This window comes from Solanum verrucosum, unplaced genomic scaffold (assembly GCF_900185275.1).
Source record: "Solanum verrucosum unplaced genomic scaffold, falcon-dt-bn FXZP01000121.1, whole genome shotgun sequence".
Classification (NCBI taxonomy): domain Eukaryota; kingdom Viridiplantae; phylum Streptophyta; class Magnoliopsida; order Solanales; family Solanaceae; genus Solanum; species Solanum verrucosum.
The window spans coordinates 311,783-327,908 of record NW_026020509.1 but is presented as its reverse complement, the minus strand read 5'-3'; the positions used below and the strand labels follow the sequence as shown (position 1 = coordinate 327,908).

General features: G+C 32.3%; 1 protein-coding gene across 1 annotated transcript; it reads left to right on the top strand.

The window, feature by feature from the left end:
• Positions 1–6,095: 6,095 nt before the first annotated feature.
• LOC125809766 (plasma membrane ATPase 2) lies at positions 6,096–13,794 on the top strand. Its single transcript, XM_049489364.1, has 21 exons — positions 6,096–6,306; positions 6,401–6,520; positions 6,886–6,984; positions 7,070–7,207; positions 7,356–7,490; positions 7,581–7,760; positions 7,854–8,060; positions 8,180–8,299; positions 8,379–8,498; positions 8,579–8,701; positions 8,782–8,886; positions 9,093–9,237; positions 9,848–10,012; positions 10,125–10,363; positions 10,549–10,581; positions 10,667–10,748; positions 12,001–12,161; positions 12,452–12,637; positions 12,719–12,901; positions 12,997–13,175; positions 13,436–13,794. Exons 1-21 carry the CDS (start codon positions 6,253–6,255, stop codon positions 13,530–13,532), a joined length of 2,871 nt encoding a protein of 956 aa, XP_049345321.1. The 5' UTR covers positions 6,096–6,252; the 3' UTR covers positions 13,533–13,794.
• Positions 13,795–16,126: the final 2,332 nt, after the last annotated feature.

The following is a 16,126-nucleotide window of genomic DNA, read 5'->3' as shown; positions in this document are numbered from 1 at the left end:
TCTCTCTCTATATAGTATAATCTTTCAATGAATGATGTTTAGATAGACATCCTGACAACATCGTAACTCTGATCCTTAAGATAGAGGGATCTTAATCATCTAACCACTGATTAATCCTTTTGTCATTGTCTCATTGATCACATTATTGTATTTTTCATCTTTTGACACTTCTTTGAAACTCCAATTAAATGTATATTTCATGTAAGCCCCACAAAAGACTTTTCTTATATTCGTACCAAATAAAAGACTTTTCTTATTAAGAAAAAAAAAGAAATCCTTAAATACCTAATACTTAGCCCATAATACATGGACATAAAAGACCTAACTTTACCATCATAGAAAGTACTACCATATATTAGTTTTTCTTTTTGGAATTTTTAATTCTTGTGGATGAATTCATTTGAAAATTTCAAAACAATAATTTTTTTGTCCCACTTGGTACCATATAAATAAACTTAAATAAAGACTATTTCTAGTGTGCCTAAACTCTTTACTTTCAATTAATTTTTCGCTTTGATGAGATGAACACTCCGTAATCAAGTTTAAAATTTTAACCACGTTTATAAACAACAATTTTTAATTATTGCATATGCATATGAAATATCAAAATAATATTCGATAGTTAGGTAAACAAACAGTAAAAGAGAATGAATCATGACTCTATATATAAAGTATAATTATGGACTTTTTGTGTCCGAATCTTGTTTTGGAGCTGATTAATTTAGATTCGTGTAGAAAATTTTCATTTTAAGAGGTAAAGTACTTTCTACCAAAAATGATCATATACACCGCCACACCGGTGTTTGAAATATAGATGTTTAATTAAAAATAAAAGAATACTTATTATTCCACTATAATCTTTAGTGATATAATAATTATTATAACGAAGGACCTAATTGAATATCATAGAAAGTTCCATTCTCATATGATATAATATTTGATAGTTTATGTTCTATGATCATAAAATCGAAGTTAGGTTAACAAACTATTTTATTTGTATAGTTCCCTTAAAATCGAGAGCAAATACAAGAAGCAATGTTATTTTAAGCTCAGTGAAAGGGCAAAATGTTTAATTTTATTTTTTTTAATAATTTTCACAATAAAATATGGTGTTTAATTTTATAGGAAAGTTTTTCAAACATTTGTCTTCATAACCGTTAAATTAGGCCAATGCATATTTTGTCCTTTCCATACATATATGGCTAGCAACTTTGAAGACTTATTCTAGGATTTGTTGTCACTAATATTGTGCCACATTATTTAAATTTTGCTTTTTTTTAATTATACAAAAAATCAGATCTGAATATTAAAAGCTTGATACAGACCTTAAATAAATAAAATATATCTCGTCACTACCAATCTAAGATACACCAAAAATATTGATGGCCTACTTTGAATAGGAAAGTTAAAAACTTTTCTTTTTTGTTGATAATTATGTTTTCAGACTAGTTTATGTGTGTAGACATTAAAATTTTGTGAGACTCTATAAAACGTATTTAATTCGAATTGAAACTCTACAAGGTGTGTTTAATTTCAACTAGAATTCTTGGAGGCTACTCAACCATAAAACCTAGTTCATGTCAAATATCCCATAAACTCTTGGGTATTTTTAAAGATCAAGATCTCGATATATTTCATAAAAGTCATGGAATATTCATATAGAGGTCAAATCTAAATCATCTCAGTTTGAGAAATACGCAACTAACATTCCTCAAATCATGAATAAATATTATGAGAGGAACAAAATTGTACCCACACTATTATCAATAAAACATTCATGTTTCTTTAGATTTTATTTGTCTGATTGATTTATTTTCCATATGGTTAAAATTTGTTACAAACAATGTGTATCTTAATTAATTTGATATAATACATGTAACCTCTCACGAGTATTATGTATAATGTACCATCGATGTAATACATGTAACCTCCAACCAATATTATGTACAATCACGTATCCTCCAACGTGACTCGATATTTTATTTTTTAAAATGAAATTTTTCAATGGAGGTGTTCCGAATTAATCGAATGCAAATATTGAGCATCGAGGAAATTTTTTTTTCCAAAATTGAAAGGTAATATATGACTGTAAAAGGAGCCAAAAAGTAAGTTTTATATAATGTACGGATATTAGAGAAAGTAGAAAAGAAGAAAAAGGGAAAGTAAAGATCAAAAGAAAAATGGAAAGTTTGAAGAAAAGAAAGCTGAATAAGGAGGAAAAGTAAAGGCATTACTAAGCTTTTTGCATGCACCATGTTTAATCAATTTCTTTTTTTACGTTTATTAAAAAAATATAAAATATAATTTAAGCCATTCTTTTTTTTAACTAATTTTAATTTGAAAATTAACCTATATATTATAATTATAAAGAAGTGTATCTTTAATGTCAAGAGTATTAATTAAAAATAATTATCAATTTTAGTCTTATTTTTAGGATGACAATTATTTTAAGCTAAAATGTTAGGTTGTTAAAAAATAAATCTTGCACCTCACTAATTAAGTATGTGATCCATGATATGCTTATTTATGAGAAAAATAATTAATCTTTTAGGAGAAAGAAAATTTTGGTATTTCCCCTGTCTTATAATAATTGTTCACTATTGACTTGACAGTTGGTACACATCTTAAAAAGCAATATATAATAGGGGTAATATTACCCTTTAAATATATTAAATTTAATCTTTTGAAAAATGTATTAGATATTAAATACTAATATTTAATACAAGAGTAAAATGGATAAAAAATGATAAATTATCTCTTGATGTTTCAAGCTGAACAAGTACCGTTGAACAACTATTTTTAATATTGTATAGTGGACAAGTAAAGATGAATAGAGGGGTTTGAACAAGTACGATTGAACAACTATTTTTAATATAGTGGACACGAAAAGATGGACAGAGAGAGTATTTACATTTTCATTTATTGCCTCGTGAAGTATTGAGTGCATTAATATTAATCCTATATTTATATTAACCAACTTTAAAATCTTATTTACGGATGTACTTACGTTTTTCTATGAATCTACTTATTGAGAATGGCTTAATTAATGACATTTACTTTGAGAGAAACTTGTTAATAGTTGGATTTTTTGTTAATTATTATTTCATCCGTCTTAAATTATCTTTACGTATTTCTTCCCCCACATTTCTTAGGAAAACATTAACTAGAAATGCTTTTGATTATTTAGTTTTTATTTGTGTTTCAATATAAATTATATGTAATATTAAATATTTACTTTATTGAAAGGAATTAGTACTAATAATAAAATTTAAAAAGAATAATTTATTTTATCTTGAATGAACATTTAAAATAACAAAATACTAATTAAATACAATTATTTTTAATAAGGACGACAAATAACTTGAAATGTGGAGTAACAAATTATTCAAAAAGCTTGTACTTTCTCTGTTTCAAAATATTTGTTATAATTTAATTCCTTTGATCAATATTTTAATTTTTTTTTTTTTATCATGTAAGAAACAATTCAACTTATAGTATTTTCAATATATTTTTTTGATTATCTAACTAAATTTTAAAATAAATCAATTTAATTTTTAAAAAATTAATAATTAACTCTCAAAAGATAAAACGTGATAACTATTTTTGGAACGATGAGAGTAGCCTATAGCCAGCAGCATCATCGAGGGACAAAAGGAAAAGGAAAAAGGTCATGAAATGACAAAAAAATAATAGGGGTTGGAAAACAATCTTTAGAAAATGACATATAAAAAGTTTTTTTTTGGTAGAAACATATAAAAAGTTAAAACTAATTTCAAGTTGCCTACTATTCTTTCCAAAAAATATTAACGATTTGTTGATTATTCGGTGGACACCACAAAAAGCTGTCCATTTGTTTGATTTTTCTTATGTGAAAAGTTCCACTAAAAACAATTATTGTACCTTTTCAATTGAAAGAAAAATAAATAAATGGAATTGTTCAATGATTTGCTAATTATATATGGAGATATTATTTTCATATTTTTAAAATTTGGTTTATAAGTGATGAATTGTTGATTGCCAAATGGCTAGTTTTTATTTTTGAAGTGATAATCACGTCCTAATTATTATTAGTATGTTTTGATGCCTTCAACTTTATTAATTAAGGATTATACAATCCCATGTGACTTTGTCAAAATTATAATTATGTTTAGTGGCCAAGATCATTGGATTTGTATTTCAATTATTGTTCTCAAACGTGGGTACATGAACATGACTAAACAAGCAAAAAAAATGTTTTTTTTTTAGCTATATACCAACTTTATGTTCATGTATATTTCAAGAAATTACAGTCAAATTTATGCGATTATGTTTAATTAGACATAAAATTTACTACTAAAACAAAGACATTTAAAACCTAGTCTAAAATAGAATTCGTAATTAATTCTTTGTCCGGCTTAACTAACACCATGTTTGTATGCATAAGAATTAGAGCATTGTTGAATTGAATTATATTATTTATTATTTACTTGAATTTGTCAATATAAAAAATGATTATATTATCATTTAACTGATGTAATAAGCTATTATTTATTTGTAAAAAATAATAATTAAGAGCAATATATGATCCTTTTGCCGTCTAACAAACAATAAAATTGCTTAAGAAGGTACCAACAACATTTGTGATAGAGTGATAAGTACTTCTTTATTTTTAATCAAAGATCTCGTGTTCGAAGGCCCCTGAGTATAGAGTCTCCTTTATTAGAAAATATTTTATCCTTAATGTGAAAAGAATTCAAATTGTGCTCGTGGATAATGGACATTCGGGTAGAAAAAAATAAATAAACATTGCTTAGAGAGGTGAAAATAAATTGACTAGGTCTACTGGTTGAAGGAATGTGTCAACTTGCAGGCTTAAAGTATTTTTTTATTATATGCAAATATATCAGTCCACAACAAAATAATAAAAAATAACATAATGTTGAAGAGATCTAATAAAAAATATTATTAATATTATTAGTTTAATTACCTTTTTTGATTTTTTTTTTTTTAAATATTATAATTTGGATCAAAATAGACTGTGACCAGCTATGCGTCAAAGAAGTTTGTGTAGTACAACTAAGTAACGTGCATTAGGAAAGTTGACTGTCTTTTTATTAAAAAAAGAAAAGATTTTATTTTTGTAAACAAGAAGGTATTTATTTGTTTTTCTTCTTATTCACAAATAAAATCACAAAATTTTAATTAATTCAAAGATAAAAAAAAAATATAGAAGGAAAAAGACTACTAAAAGAAGTATGGTACTTGTTTGTGTGGGTGGGGGGCACATGAGCATGTGCAGGCACACCCCTTATTAATATTATATATCGGACAATTTATCGATTAATTTTTTTTTTATCAAAAAATTATATTATATATATATATTTTAATCTAAATACTTTTAACGAAATTTGTGACTTTATTGTTTTCGCTACTCCAAATGGTCACTCACTAACTGAGACAACAGAATCTCTTTATGTAGAAAGAAACTGTGTTACTTTTTTTAGTAATGAAAAAATAAAAAGTAAAATAAAGCAAAGTTTATTTTAGTGAAAGAAAATAATGCAGTTAAAGTTAGAATTAAATATAAATAAAATTAAAATAGAAAGGAAAATATTTTTAAGAGTTAATTAAATTAATTTTTAAGGTTAAATTAAATTAATTTGATATTTTAAAATTAAAACTAAAATATAAAAATTTATACGAAAAAATACTATAAATTACAATTTTCTCATATCAATTTGATGAAAAACATTATATATTGATCAAATTTCGTATTATTTAACTTTCAAATTCAAAATGAAAATTACGATAATATTAGTCAAAGATCGTGTTTTAAAATATTGGTCAAATTTGCATTGTTTTAACTTTCAAACTTAAAATGAAAATTATCACAATATTAGTCAAAGATGTATGATTTGACTTTCGAAAAAAATAATATTGATCAAAATTAGTATTGTTTAGTTTTGGAGAAAAAAATTGTGACAAGTATTTCGAAACGGGTAGAGTACATAAGAGGGTATAAGCAGTGTTTGGAGCCTGTTATATATTAGTCTTCTACACTGTGTTTTGGATTTGGTGGGCAACTTACCAATCCTATTTCAGGACCCAAAAAAATCCTATCTTTGGTGGGCAGTTGTTGCTTCTCTTCCTACTCTTTAACTCAGCTCAGTTATCTTGTCTTTCTTTGATGGGTGATTTTTAGTACCTTATTGATATAATAATATAATAAAATTGTGTTGAATCTTGAAATAGGAAGAGAGGAAATTAAGCAAGATGGGGGAGAAACCTGAGGTGTTAGATGCTGTATTAAAGGAGACTGTGGATTTGGTAATGGATCTGACTAAAAAGATCAAATTTTTGAACTTATATTTTGTTGGTTTTAATGGGTTTGTTTCCTTTTTTGTTGGTGTTGTAATTGCAGGAGAATATACCCATTGAAGAAGTTTTTGAAAATTTGAGATGTACCAAAGAGGGTCTTACTGGTACAGCTGCCCAAGAAAGGTTGGCAATTTTTGGGTACAACAAACTAGAGGAGAAGAAGGTGTGGTGATGATTACTCTTTTTTCTTTTTCTTTTTGTAGAATTGTTCCTTTTCTTGTGTTTTTGATTCCCCTGCTGGTCCACTTTGAACTGAATCTCTGTATATTCTCTCCCTTTTTTGATTTGGTACTTTGATGGGTTAGTTTTCTTTTTTTGTTGCTGAAATGTTTCCTCTTTTCTCCTTTTGTCTTCTTTGGATATCTTGTCTGTCTTGTTTGGACTTTGAATGGACTCTTTTTAGCTGAAAATTAGATGTCTTTAGTTGAACTGGCTGAATTGATGGAGAATTTGATGTTTTAAGTTTTCGACTTAAAAGTTAAAGTGAACTGTTATCATTGTTGAATGTTACTGTTTGCTGTGTTATAGGAGAGCAAATTCTTGAAATTTCTGGGGTTTATGTGGAATCCTCTCTCATGGGTTATGGAAGCTGCTGCTATTATGGCAATTGCTCTTGCAAATGGAGGAGTAAGCTTTGACAATCTGATTTACCTTTAAATTTGATAACATGCTGGTTCTTTCGACTTATTTGAATATATGTCGAATTTTGTAGGGAAAGCCTCCGGATTGGCAAGATTTTGTGGGTATTATTACCTTGCTTGTGATTAACTCAACAATTAGTTTTATTGAGGAGAACAATGCTGGCAATGCAGCAGCTGCTCTCATGGCTCGTCTCGCTCCTAAAGCCAAGGTTCTGGAGTCACCAACCATAATCTGTTATTCAATTGCTATTAAACAGCATGTGAAAGTTGTTAACTTTCATAATTTTGATGGGAATTATGAGGTCTAGAAACTAATGGAAAGTCGTCTTGATTGTTTGCTCTTGCTGATATATGCAGGTTCTTCGAGATGGAAAATGGAATGAAGAAGATGCTGCTGTTCTTGTTCCTGGGGACATAATCAGTATTAAACTGGGAGATATTGTTCCTGCAGATGCTCGTCTTCTTGAAGGTGATCCGCTGAAAATTGACCAGGTGATTAAGTTTTTACGATTCAATAAGTGGTTGCTCTCTGCATTCAATATTTTGTTTAACTGTGGCACTGATATTATCTATTACTTGCAGTCTGCTTTGACTGGTGAATCTCTTCCTGTAACAAAAGGTCCTGGAGATGGTGTCTACTCTGGTTCCACCTGTAAGCAGGGAGAGATAGAAGCTGTCGTCATCGCCACTGGGGTTCATACCTTTTTTGGGAAGGCTGCACACCTTGTTGACAGTACAAACCAAGTGGGACACTTCCAAAAGGCGAGTTGAACTTGTATTGTCTTAATTGTTTTGAATATTAGTTGATAATCTCATTCTGAATCTCACATTCAATGTTGTTGATGTCTCTATCAGGTTTTGACTGCTATTGGAAACTTCTGCATCTGTTCAATTGCAGTGGGGATGATAATAGAGATTATTGTGATGTACCCTATCCAACACCGCAAATATCGCCCTGGGATTGACAATCTTCTTGTCCTTCTCATTGGTGGAATTCCAATTGCCATGCCAACGGTTCTTTCAGTCACAATGGCAATTGGTTCTCATCGGCTCGCTCAACAGGTTTGTTAGATAGCATCATGATCTTAGGATATAGTGTTTCAGCATGTCTTCAATCGTGAGTTATCGTAGTTCAGCAGTTCTGATAAGTGATTGCATATTTCATCATTTTAACTATTCAGGGTGCTATTACGAAAAGAATGACAGCTATTGAGGAGATGGCTGGTATGGACGTGCTTTGTAGTGACAAGACAGGGACCCTTACACTAAACAAGCTTACTGTTGATAAAAACCTTGTTGAGGTGAGAATAAGAGTTCAGTCTTATTCCTTATTCCACACAGATTCTGATTTTCTTTTGTTTGTTCCTTCTAAATTTTCAGGTTTTTGCCAAAGGTGTTGATGCAGATACTGTCGTTCTGATGGCAGCTCGAGCGTCTCGTACAGAGAACCAGGATGCCATTGATACTGCTATTGTTGGGATGTTGTCTGACCCGAAGGAGGTAACTTTAGAATTGCATGACTGTGTCATTAGTGCATCCATTTTAACTATAGAACTGTTCTAATGCTGCAACTAATGCAGGCTCGTGCTGGCATTCGTGAAATACACTTTCTTCCTTTCAATCCAACTGACAAGCGAACAGCACTTACGTATCTTGATGGTGAAGGAAAAATGCACAGGGTCAGCAAAGGGGCACCAGAGCAGGTATGACTGTGATCATCCAAGTAGTCCTTTGCTTGCTTCCATGATTGCATTTTCTAACCAATCACTGCAATGTGGATTAGATTCTAAATCTTGCACACAACAAGTCAGACATAGAACGTAGAGTTCATTCAGTGATTGATAAGTTTGCTGAGAGGGGCTTGCGCTCACTTGGTGTGGCATACCAGGTATTTTGCTTTCCTTTTATCATCTGTGGAACTAATCATGTCATATATAAATTGAATGAATCAATTATCTTGCAGCTTAAGCATATACCCTAATACTATTATTGTGGAGAGGAGGGATTAATTATCTGTCTCCAAGTACAATCATTGTGTCAAAAAAATAGAGGCTTTATTTTGCTTAATCACATACACCCTAACTTTCCATGCAGGAAGTTCCAGAGGGAAGGAAGGAGAGTTCCGGAGGACCATGGCAATTCATTGGTCTCCTGCCTTTGTTTGATCCTCCTAGACATGACAGTGCTGAGACTATAAGGAGGGCTTTGAATCTTGGAGTGAATGTTAAAATGATCACAGGTATTTCTAATTTTTTATGATCAATATATTGAAACATTGTTGGCAAATAGACTGCATGCTATATTGGCAACTTGGTAGTAATGGCTACCCAACCCCTTAATAAAAGGAAGAGAGAAAGGAAAATGTATCCAGTGAGTAGAGGTTTCCAAAATTATCACCAACTTGAGATGGTAATGCAGTCTGCTACTAATTCTTTGTTACACTGAGCTTGTTGGCTGTTGCATCAAAGACTACTTTTGATTCGTTCCAATATTGGGGCTGTGCCTTTTTGTTTTTGATTATTAGTGAGGACAATATGATAGTTGTACTGGATTATGGTTCATTTTAGAGGCACCGCCTGGTCTTATTGACTTGAGAGTGATGTCTATGCCCGTCGCTTGGCATTTTCATTTATTGTGTTGATAAGGATTTCAGGCTTTCACAATTGAATTTTAAAGACTTACTTTGTGTCTGTCAACTTGTGTTTTACCAAGATATTGCTTTTTGCTGTAACAAGCTCAGACGTAATTTGGACATGTGTCATCTTACTGGTTGTGAGTTTTTTGCTACATTGAAGTTTTGACATGTTTATGTGCCTACTTAAATTTCTTGATGTCTGTTCTTTTGGCAGGGGATCAACTGGCTATAGGAAAAGAAACAGGGCGTCGTCTGGGAATGGGAACCAACATGTATCCTTCATCTGCTCTGTTGGGGCAGACTAAGGATGAATCAATTGCTTCTTTACCAATTGATGAACTGATAGAAAAGGCTGATGGTTTTGCTGGAGTGTTCCCTGGTATATCTCTCTCTGAAACTTCTTTTACTTCTCTAGTTTTGGGTATTCAATAGGGTACTTGTTTATTGGAATGTTTGTCTTTACTGATACCTTGTCTTGTTCATTGCCTTAGAGCACAAATATGAGATAGTAAAACGCTTGCAAGCTAGGAAGCATATCTGTGGAATGACTGGAGATGGAGTCAATGACGCTCCTGCTTTAAAGAAGGCTGATATTGGGATAGCTGTTGATGATGCCACTGATGCTGCTCGTAGTGCTTCTGACATTGTTCTTACCGAACCTGGTCTCAGTGTCATCATTAGTGCTGTTCTGACTAGTCGAGCAATCTTTCAAAGGATGAAAAACTACACGGTATATATTTGTCTTGTTGGTTCTAGTAGAGGCGTATATTTAGATCCTTATACATCCTAATTTTTTGGTATATCTTAGCATCTGTTATTTTGAGGGTAGTGCATTCCTGAATGAGCTCAATGCACTTACAATCTGTCTCTGATGTATGATATTGATAATTTATCTGTCTTTTTTTGCATCGGCAGATATATGCTGTTTCCATCACAATCCGTATTGTGGTATGTTTTTTGGCTGCTGCTTTTCTCTTTAATTTTTATAATTCTTAAATGATATTTTGACATTCTTCTTCTATTTATGTTACAGCTTGGTTTTATGCTTCTGGCCCTTATCTGGAAGTTTGACTTTCCACCTTTCATGGTGCTTATCATTGCAATCCTCAATGACGGTTGGTCCTTTTCACTAATAGTAACGTAGACAATGTTTAGTTTAAACATTCCGTCATTTTAAAAGACCCCTAATTTGTCTTTAAGATAAAATTTGAGAGTATTGAAATGAAACATGCTTGTATTATTATACAAAATTAAAATAAAAAAGGGCTAGAAGTTCTCTATATTTTCTAATGGCTTATAAATCTCTGACATGAATAAAAGATCATAGAGAGTATAGGACCTAAAGTAGACCTACTAACATGTGAAACACTTAAACAATTAATTATTACCCCCATCCGGTTCAAAATACTTCTCTTGCCTTACAAATTTGGTCCAAAATAAGTGTCATTTAAGAAAGCAAGAGATTAATTATTTTCAAATTTACTCTTGCTGTAATAAATGATCCCTACATCTTTCTAAACGTCTTTCTATGCTTATTTACATTTACTAGGTAATAGAAAGGGTAATTTAGTCAATAACTCTTATAATTAATGATATTAACTACTTCCTTTGTTTACTTTTATTTATCCACTCTTCCAAAAGTAGTTTTTCACTTTTACTTTATAACTTTTAACATATTAAGAGACACATTTATTCTTTTCTTATTTTACCTTCAACATTAATTATTTATTTCCCCAATTTACCTAAGACTATACATCAAGTAATATTTGTACTGTGGTAATATAATCATATTAATTCTCTTAAGGTCATGCAAAGTGCAAAATGGACAAGTAAAGTGAACAGAGAGAGTAGTTTTCTTAATGGGTGTACCAAAATCTGAAAAAGATATTTCTGTTGATTGATAAAATAGTGGCAAAATTAGAGGATGCAGTATGTTTGTCATTATTGCTATATCAAAAGATAAGGTAGATTGATAAAAAATGTTATCAGGAGCTGTTATCATGCCTTTCAAGTTCCATGTGTAGGACCTTTAAGGTTTAATAACCTTTTTCTGTGACAATGTGATAGTAATTTATTATTGTTGGGAATAACACCTGCATTCATGTGGTATAAGAAAAGTAGAGAACCTACAAAAGAAAAAAATGATTTTCTACAAAAGACATCAAATCTTCAATTCAAATCGGAACCCCATGAATGCACCAAAGAGAAATAGGAATAAGAGGCTACTCCTCAAATGTACAAAATCATTTTTCATTCATCAAAAGCTCTTCTATAAAGTTTAGTATGATCTGCCACTGCAGTGTTTAGTCAGTTCTCTTGCTGTTCCAGTGTCTTTTCTATGTCTCACTTCTAATGTTATAATCTCAGGTACCATTATGACAATATCAAAGGATAGGGTCAAACCATCACCTCTGCCTGATAGTTGGAAGCTGGCTGAGATTTTCACTACTGGGGTTGTTCTTGGAGGCTACTTGGCAATGATGACAGTCATTTTCTTTTGGGCAGCATATGAGACAGATTTCTTCCCGGTGAGCATATGACAAAAAGATACAGGGAGTTTGAGATGTAGCTGTTATGTATTATATAATAAGAACTAATGAAAGAATGTTTGGCCGCACAGACTGGTCGTCTTTTATCTATGAAAAATGATGGAGGATTTTCACAGCAGAACTTTGATAATAGTGTTGTTATGATGACTAACTGTATATTAAACTAAATGATCTGTTGACTTTGATGTTTGGATTGTTTAGATGTTGAACTTGTGCTAATTATGAACTGTTCTTAGTTTGTAATCTCACTCAGTTTGGTGATTTTCCAGCGTGTATTTGGGGTATCAACACTTCAGAGGACAGCAACTGATGACTTCAGGAAACTTGCATCAGCAATTTACCTTCAAGTGAGCACTATCAGTCAGGCCCTGATATTTGTCACAAGATCTCGAAGTTGGTCGTTTGTTGAGCGTCCTGGTTTGTTGCTTGTGGTTGCTTTTCTGATTGCTCAACTGGTAAGCCATTTTCTCATTCATTCTGGCAAACTTTCCGCAACTTCATCAATCTATAATGTTTGGTTGCTAATTTTTAAACAGGTTGCCACCTTGATTGCTGTTTATGCAAGTTGGAGCTTTGCTGCAATCGAAGGAATTGGCTGGGGTTGGGCAGGAGTGATCTGGCTCTACAATTTAGTATTCTACTTCCCGCTTGATATCATCAAGTTCTTAATCAGATATGCTCTCAGTGGAAGGGCCTGGGATCTTGTTCTTGAGCAAAGGGTATGTTATGCAGTATAGATATACATATATGATATATATTCATTCTCATGCTATTTTCATCGAACGGTATGTGACGTTTTTTCTTTGTATTACAGATTGCTTTCACCAGGAAGAAGGATTTCGGAAAAGAACAACGTGAGCTTCAATGGGCCCACGCACAGAGGACCCTTCATGGGCTGCAAGTTCCTGACACCAAATTGTTTAGTGAATCTACCAATTTCAATGAGCTTAATCAGTTAGCTGAGGAAGCAAAGCGGAGAGCTGAAATCGCTAGGTAAAGATTGTCATTTTGAATTGTTTTTTTTTTTTGACAACATAAGCATAGTGGATTCCGCTTATGTTTCTAGCTGAATGTGAAGTTGAACTTGCATTTGTGGGCATGTCACTCTTCTCCCTTTACTCATATGGCCATGCTACAACATCACATAATCATTGCTTGCTTCACTTTATCTTTACTCTTAAGTTTTCTTCTGCTAAACACATGTTGAGTTTTCGTGACTTCTTGGAAATTGAACGCTACATTTTTCATTGCAGGCAACGTGAGCTGCACACACTTAAAGGTCACGTGGAATCAGTGGTGAAGTTGAAGGGTCTTGACATAGAGACAATTCAGCAATCATACACTGTTTGATGAGAGAGCAAGTTTGACTAGTGCTATTTAACCGGTGAGTGGGTGATAGAATGAAGACATAATGAGTGTGTGAGTTGCCTCTGGAGCGACAAGTTCATAGTAGTAACGTCTTCAGCGTTTAAAAGTGCCTTATATATTTTATACATTTTTTTGCTTTGAATTCTTGGTTTATCTTTTCCTGCTTTCATGTCTTGACTACATTATATATGTTACAATTGACCAAGAATGAATATTAAGCTATAGCAGCATACATTATCTATAAGGATTTTATTTCATGGTTTAGCAGCATCTGAATTTTGTACTGCTTCTCTCTATTCATTGATTAAAGAAGTTGGTTTTTGCTCTGGTGTATGATGGTGTCTTCTCACTATATTTGAGGGAATTTCTTTAACCTGCTGTTGAGTGGATTAGTTTAATTTTTTTGGTTTCCCACTCAATGTCATTACCCATTTTAGGGCTTGACTAAACTAGATTGGTGCGGGGAAGTTCCACATTGAGGGTAAAACGTTGTATTATATTTTGGGCTAACATGCTATCAGGTCTATGTGTTAGTACCCTTTTAGTCTACCAACAGTTTTATGCATGGAAATTAAATCAGTAGCTATTAATTATGTTTTTCTGTTTTCTCTGTAATAGGTCCTCTGTAACAGTGTTTTCCCTGTAGCAGTTGTTTTCTGTGTAGTAGTTATTAGCAGTAAGGAGGTTATTCCTCCAGTTTCTCATTTCAGTAGAAGTGGAAGTTATTTCCTTGTTATTAGGTGGGTGGTTAATCACCAATGTTGTATTTAAGTTATTTGAATTCAATGGAAAGATAAGCAGAAAATTAGTCAAGTTTTTGAGTGCTTCAAACTCAAAAGATCGCAGGTTCTCTCTTAACGAACCAACACCATAGGTAGAAAAAAGAAAACTTCAAATTTTATCTTGCAGCATCCCATAACTAGATCCATAACTGGGGACCATAACTTGGTATCAGAAACGGGGGTTATGGGAGACCAAATTCAACATCAACTAGCACAATTAGTGAATTTGTAACAAGAAGAACGTGCAGCCAATTTAGCCAGACATGAAGCAACAAATGCTTGTTTGGATACACTCACACAGGATTGAGTAAATTCTAAGGTCGATTTTGATTCAACTGAACATATCAGTCAGAATTGCGGTTGGAAGGGTAAAGACAGAGTGGTAGGAGGGTCAGGATCAGAAACAGGTGGAAGTTTCATCATTCCTCTACATTCAAAACTAGATTTCCCACGATTTAATGGCCAAGAGGACCCTTTGGGATGGTTGAACAAGTGTGAACACTTCTTTCAACACCAACAAACTCTGGAAGAAGAAAAGGTTGGACTTGCTTCTTTTCATTTGGAGGGCAATGCACAACTTTGGTTTCTTCAATTAGAGACAGGTCTGCCTCAACTGTCTTGGGATGACTTCAAACGTCATTGTAACCTTCGTTTTGGGCCACCAATCAGAAGTAAGAAATTAGGAGAATTGGCTAAGCTACGCTAGATCGAGTTTGTGGCAGATTACCAAGAAACATTTGAGCAGTTAATTTTGTGGGCTGGTACACTTATGCAGTCACAAAAAATTGAACTTTATATCAGCGGTCTTACTGATTATATAGCAATTAAGGTTGAGTTGCATAATCCTCCATATTTGGCTACGACGATGAGTTTATCTCGACTTTATGAATGCAAGGAACAACCCATTTGTTCGCAATTGTTAGATGCTTGCAAATCAAAGACAACAAATTTCTCACCTCAACATGTCAGATTTGTGAAGAAACTGACCAGATCTGAAATGGAGGAAAGACGACTTAAGGGACTTTGTTTCAACTGTGATGAACCATTCACTCGAGGTCATCAGTGCAAGAAGCTATTCTAGATTGATTTCATTAACGATGAAGAAGAATTACTTTCCACACTTAGCGCTTGAGGACATGCGCGATTTGAAGGAGGGGAGTAATGTTAGTACCCTTTTAGTCTACCAACAGTTTTATGCATGGAAATTAAATCAATAGCTATTAAATATGTTTTTCTGTCCTCTGTAACAGTGTTTTCCCTGTAGCAGTTGTTTTCTGAGTAGTAGTTATTAGCAGTAAGGAGGTTATTCCTCCACTTTCTCATTTCAGTAGTAGTAGGAAGTTATTTCCTTGGTATTAGGTGGGTGGTTAATCACCAATGTTGTATTTAAGTTATTTGAATTCAATGAGAAAGATAAGTAGAAAATTAGTCAAGTTTAGATCCATAACCGGGGACCATAACACTATGCTTACAAGAAATATCTCAAAATATGGGTGATGTTTTAGCCACCAATTGATCTTTCATAAATTCCCACCAGAAGCTAACAGTTTGATTCATCAATGTAGGGTGCACAAATAAAGAGTTAAGGGTACACAATTAATTTTAAAAAGAAACTATTTAATATCTTTATGTGACCCTTGGGAAAACTCGGTTCATTTGTTTGTTACAAAAAATAGTTCAGTGACATTCCATGATACTTAGATAAAATTGAGTGACTATTTTGGTTTCAAAAATAGCTTAGTGACTTCAATGCAATAAAAAAAAAGTTGAGTAACCATAATAGAAGTCTTACTT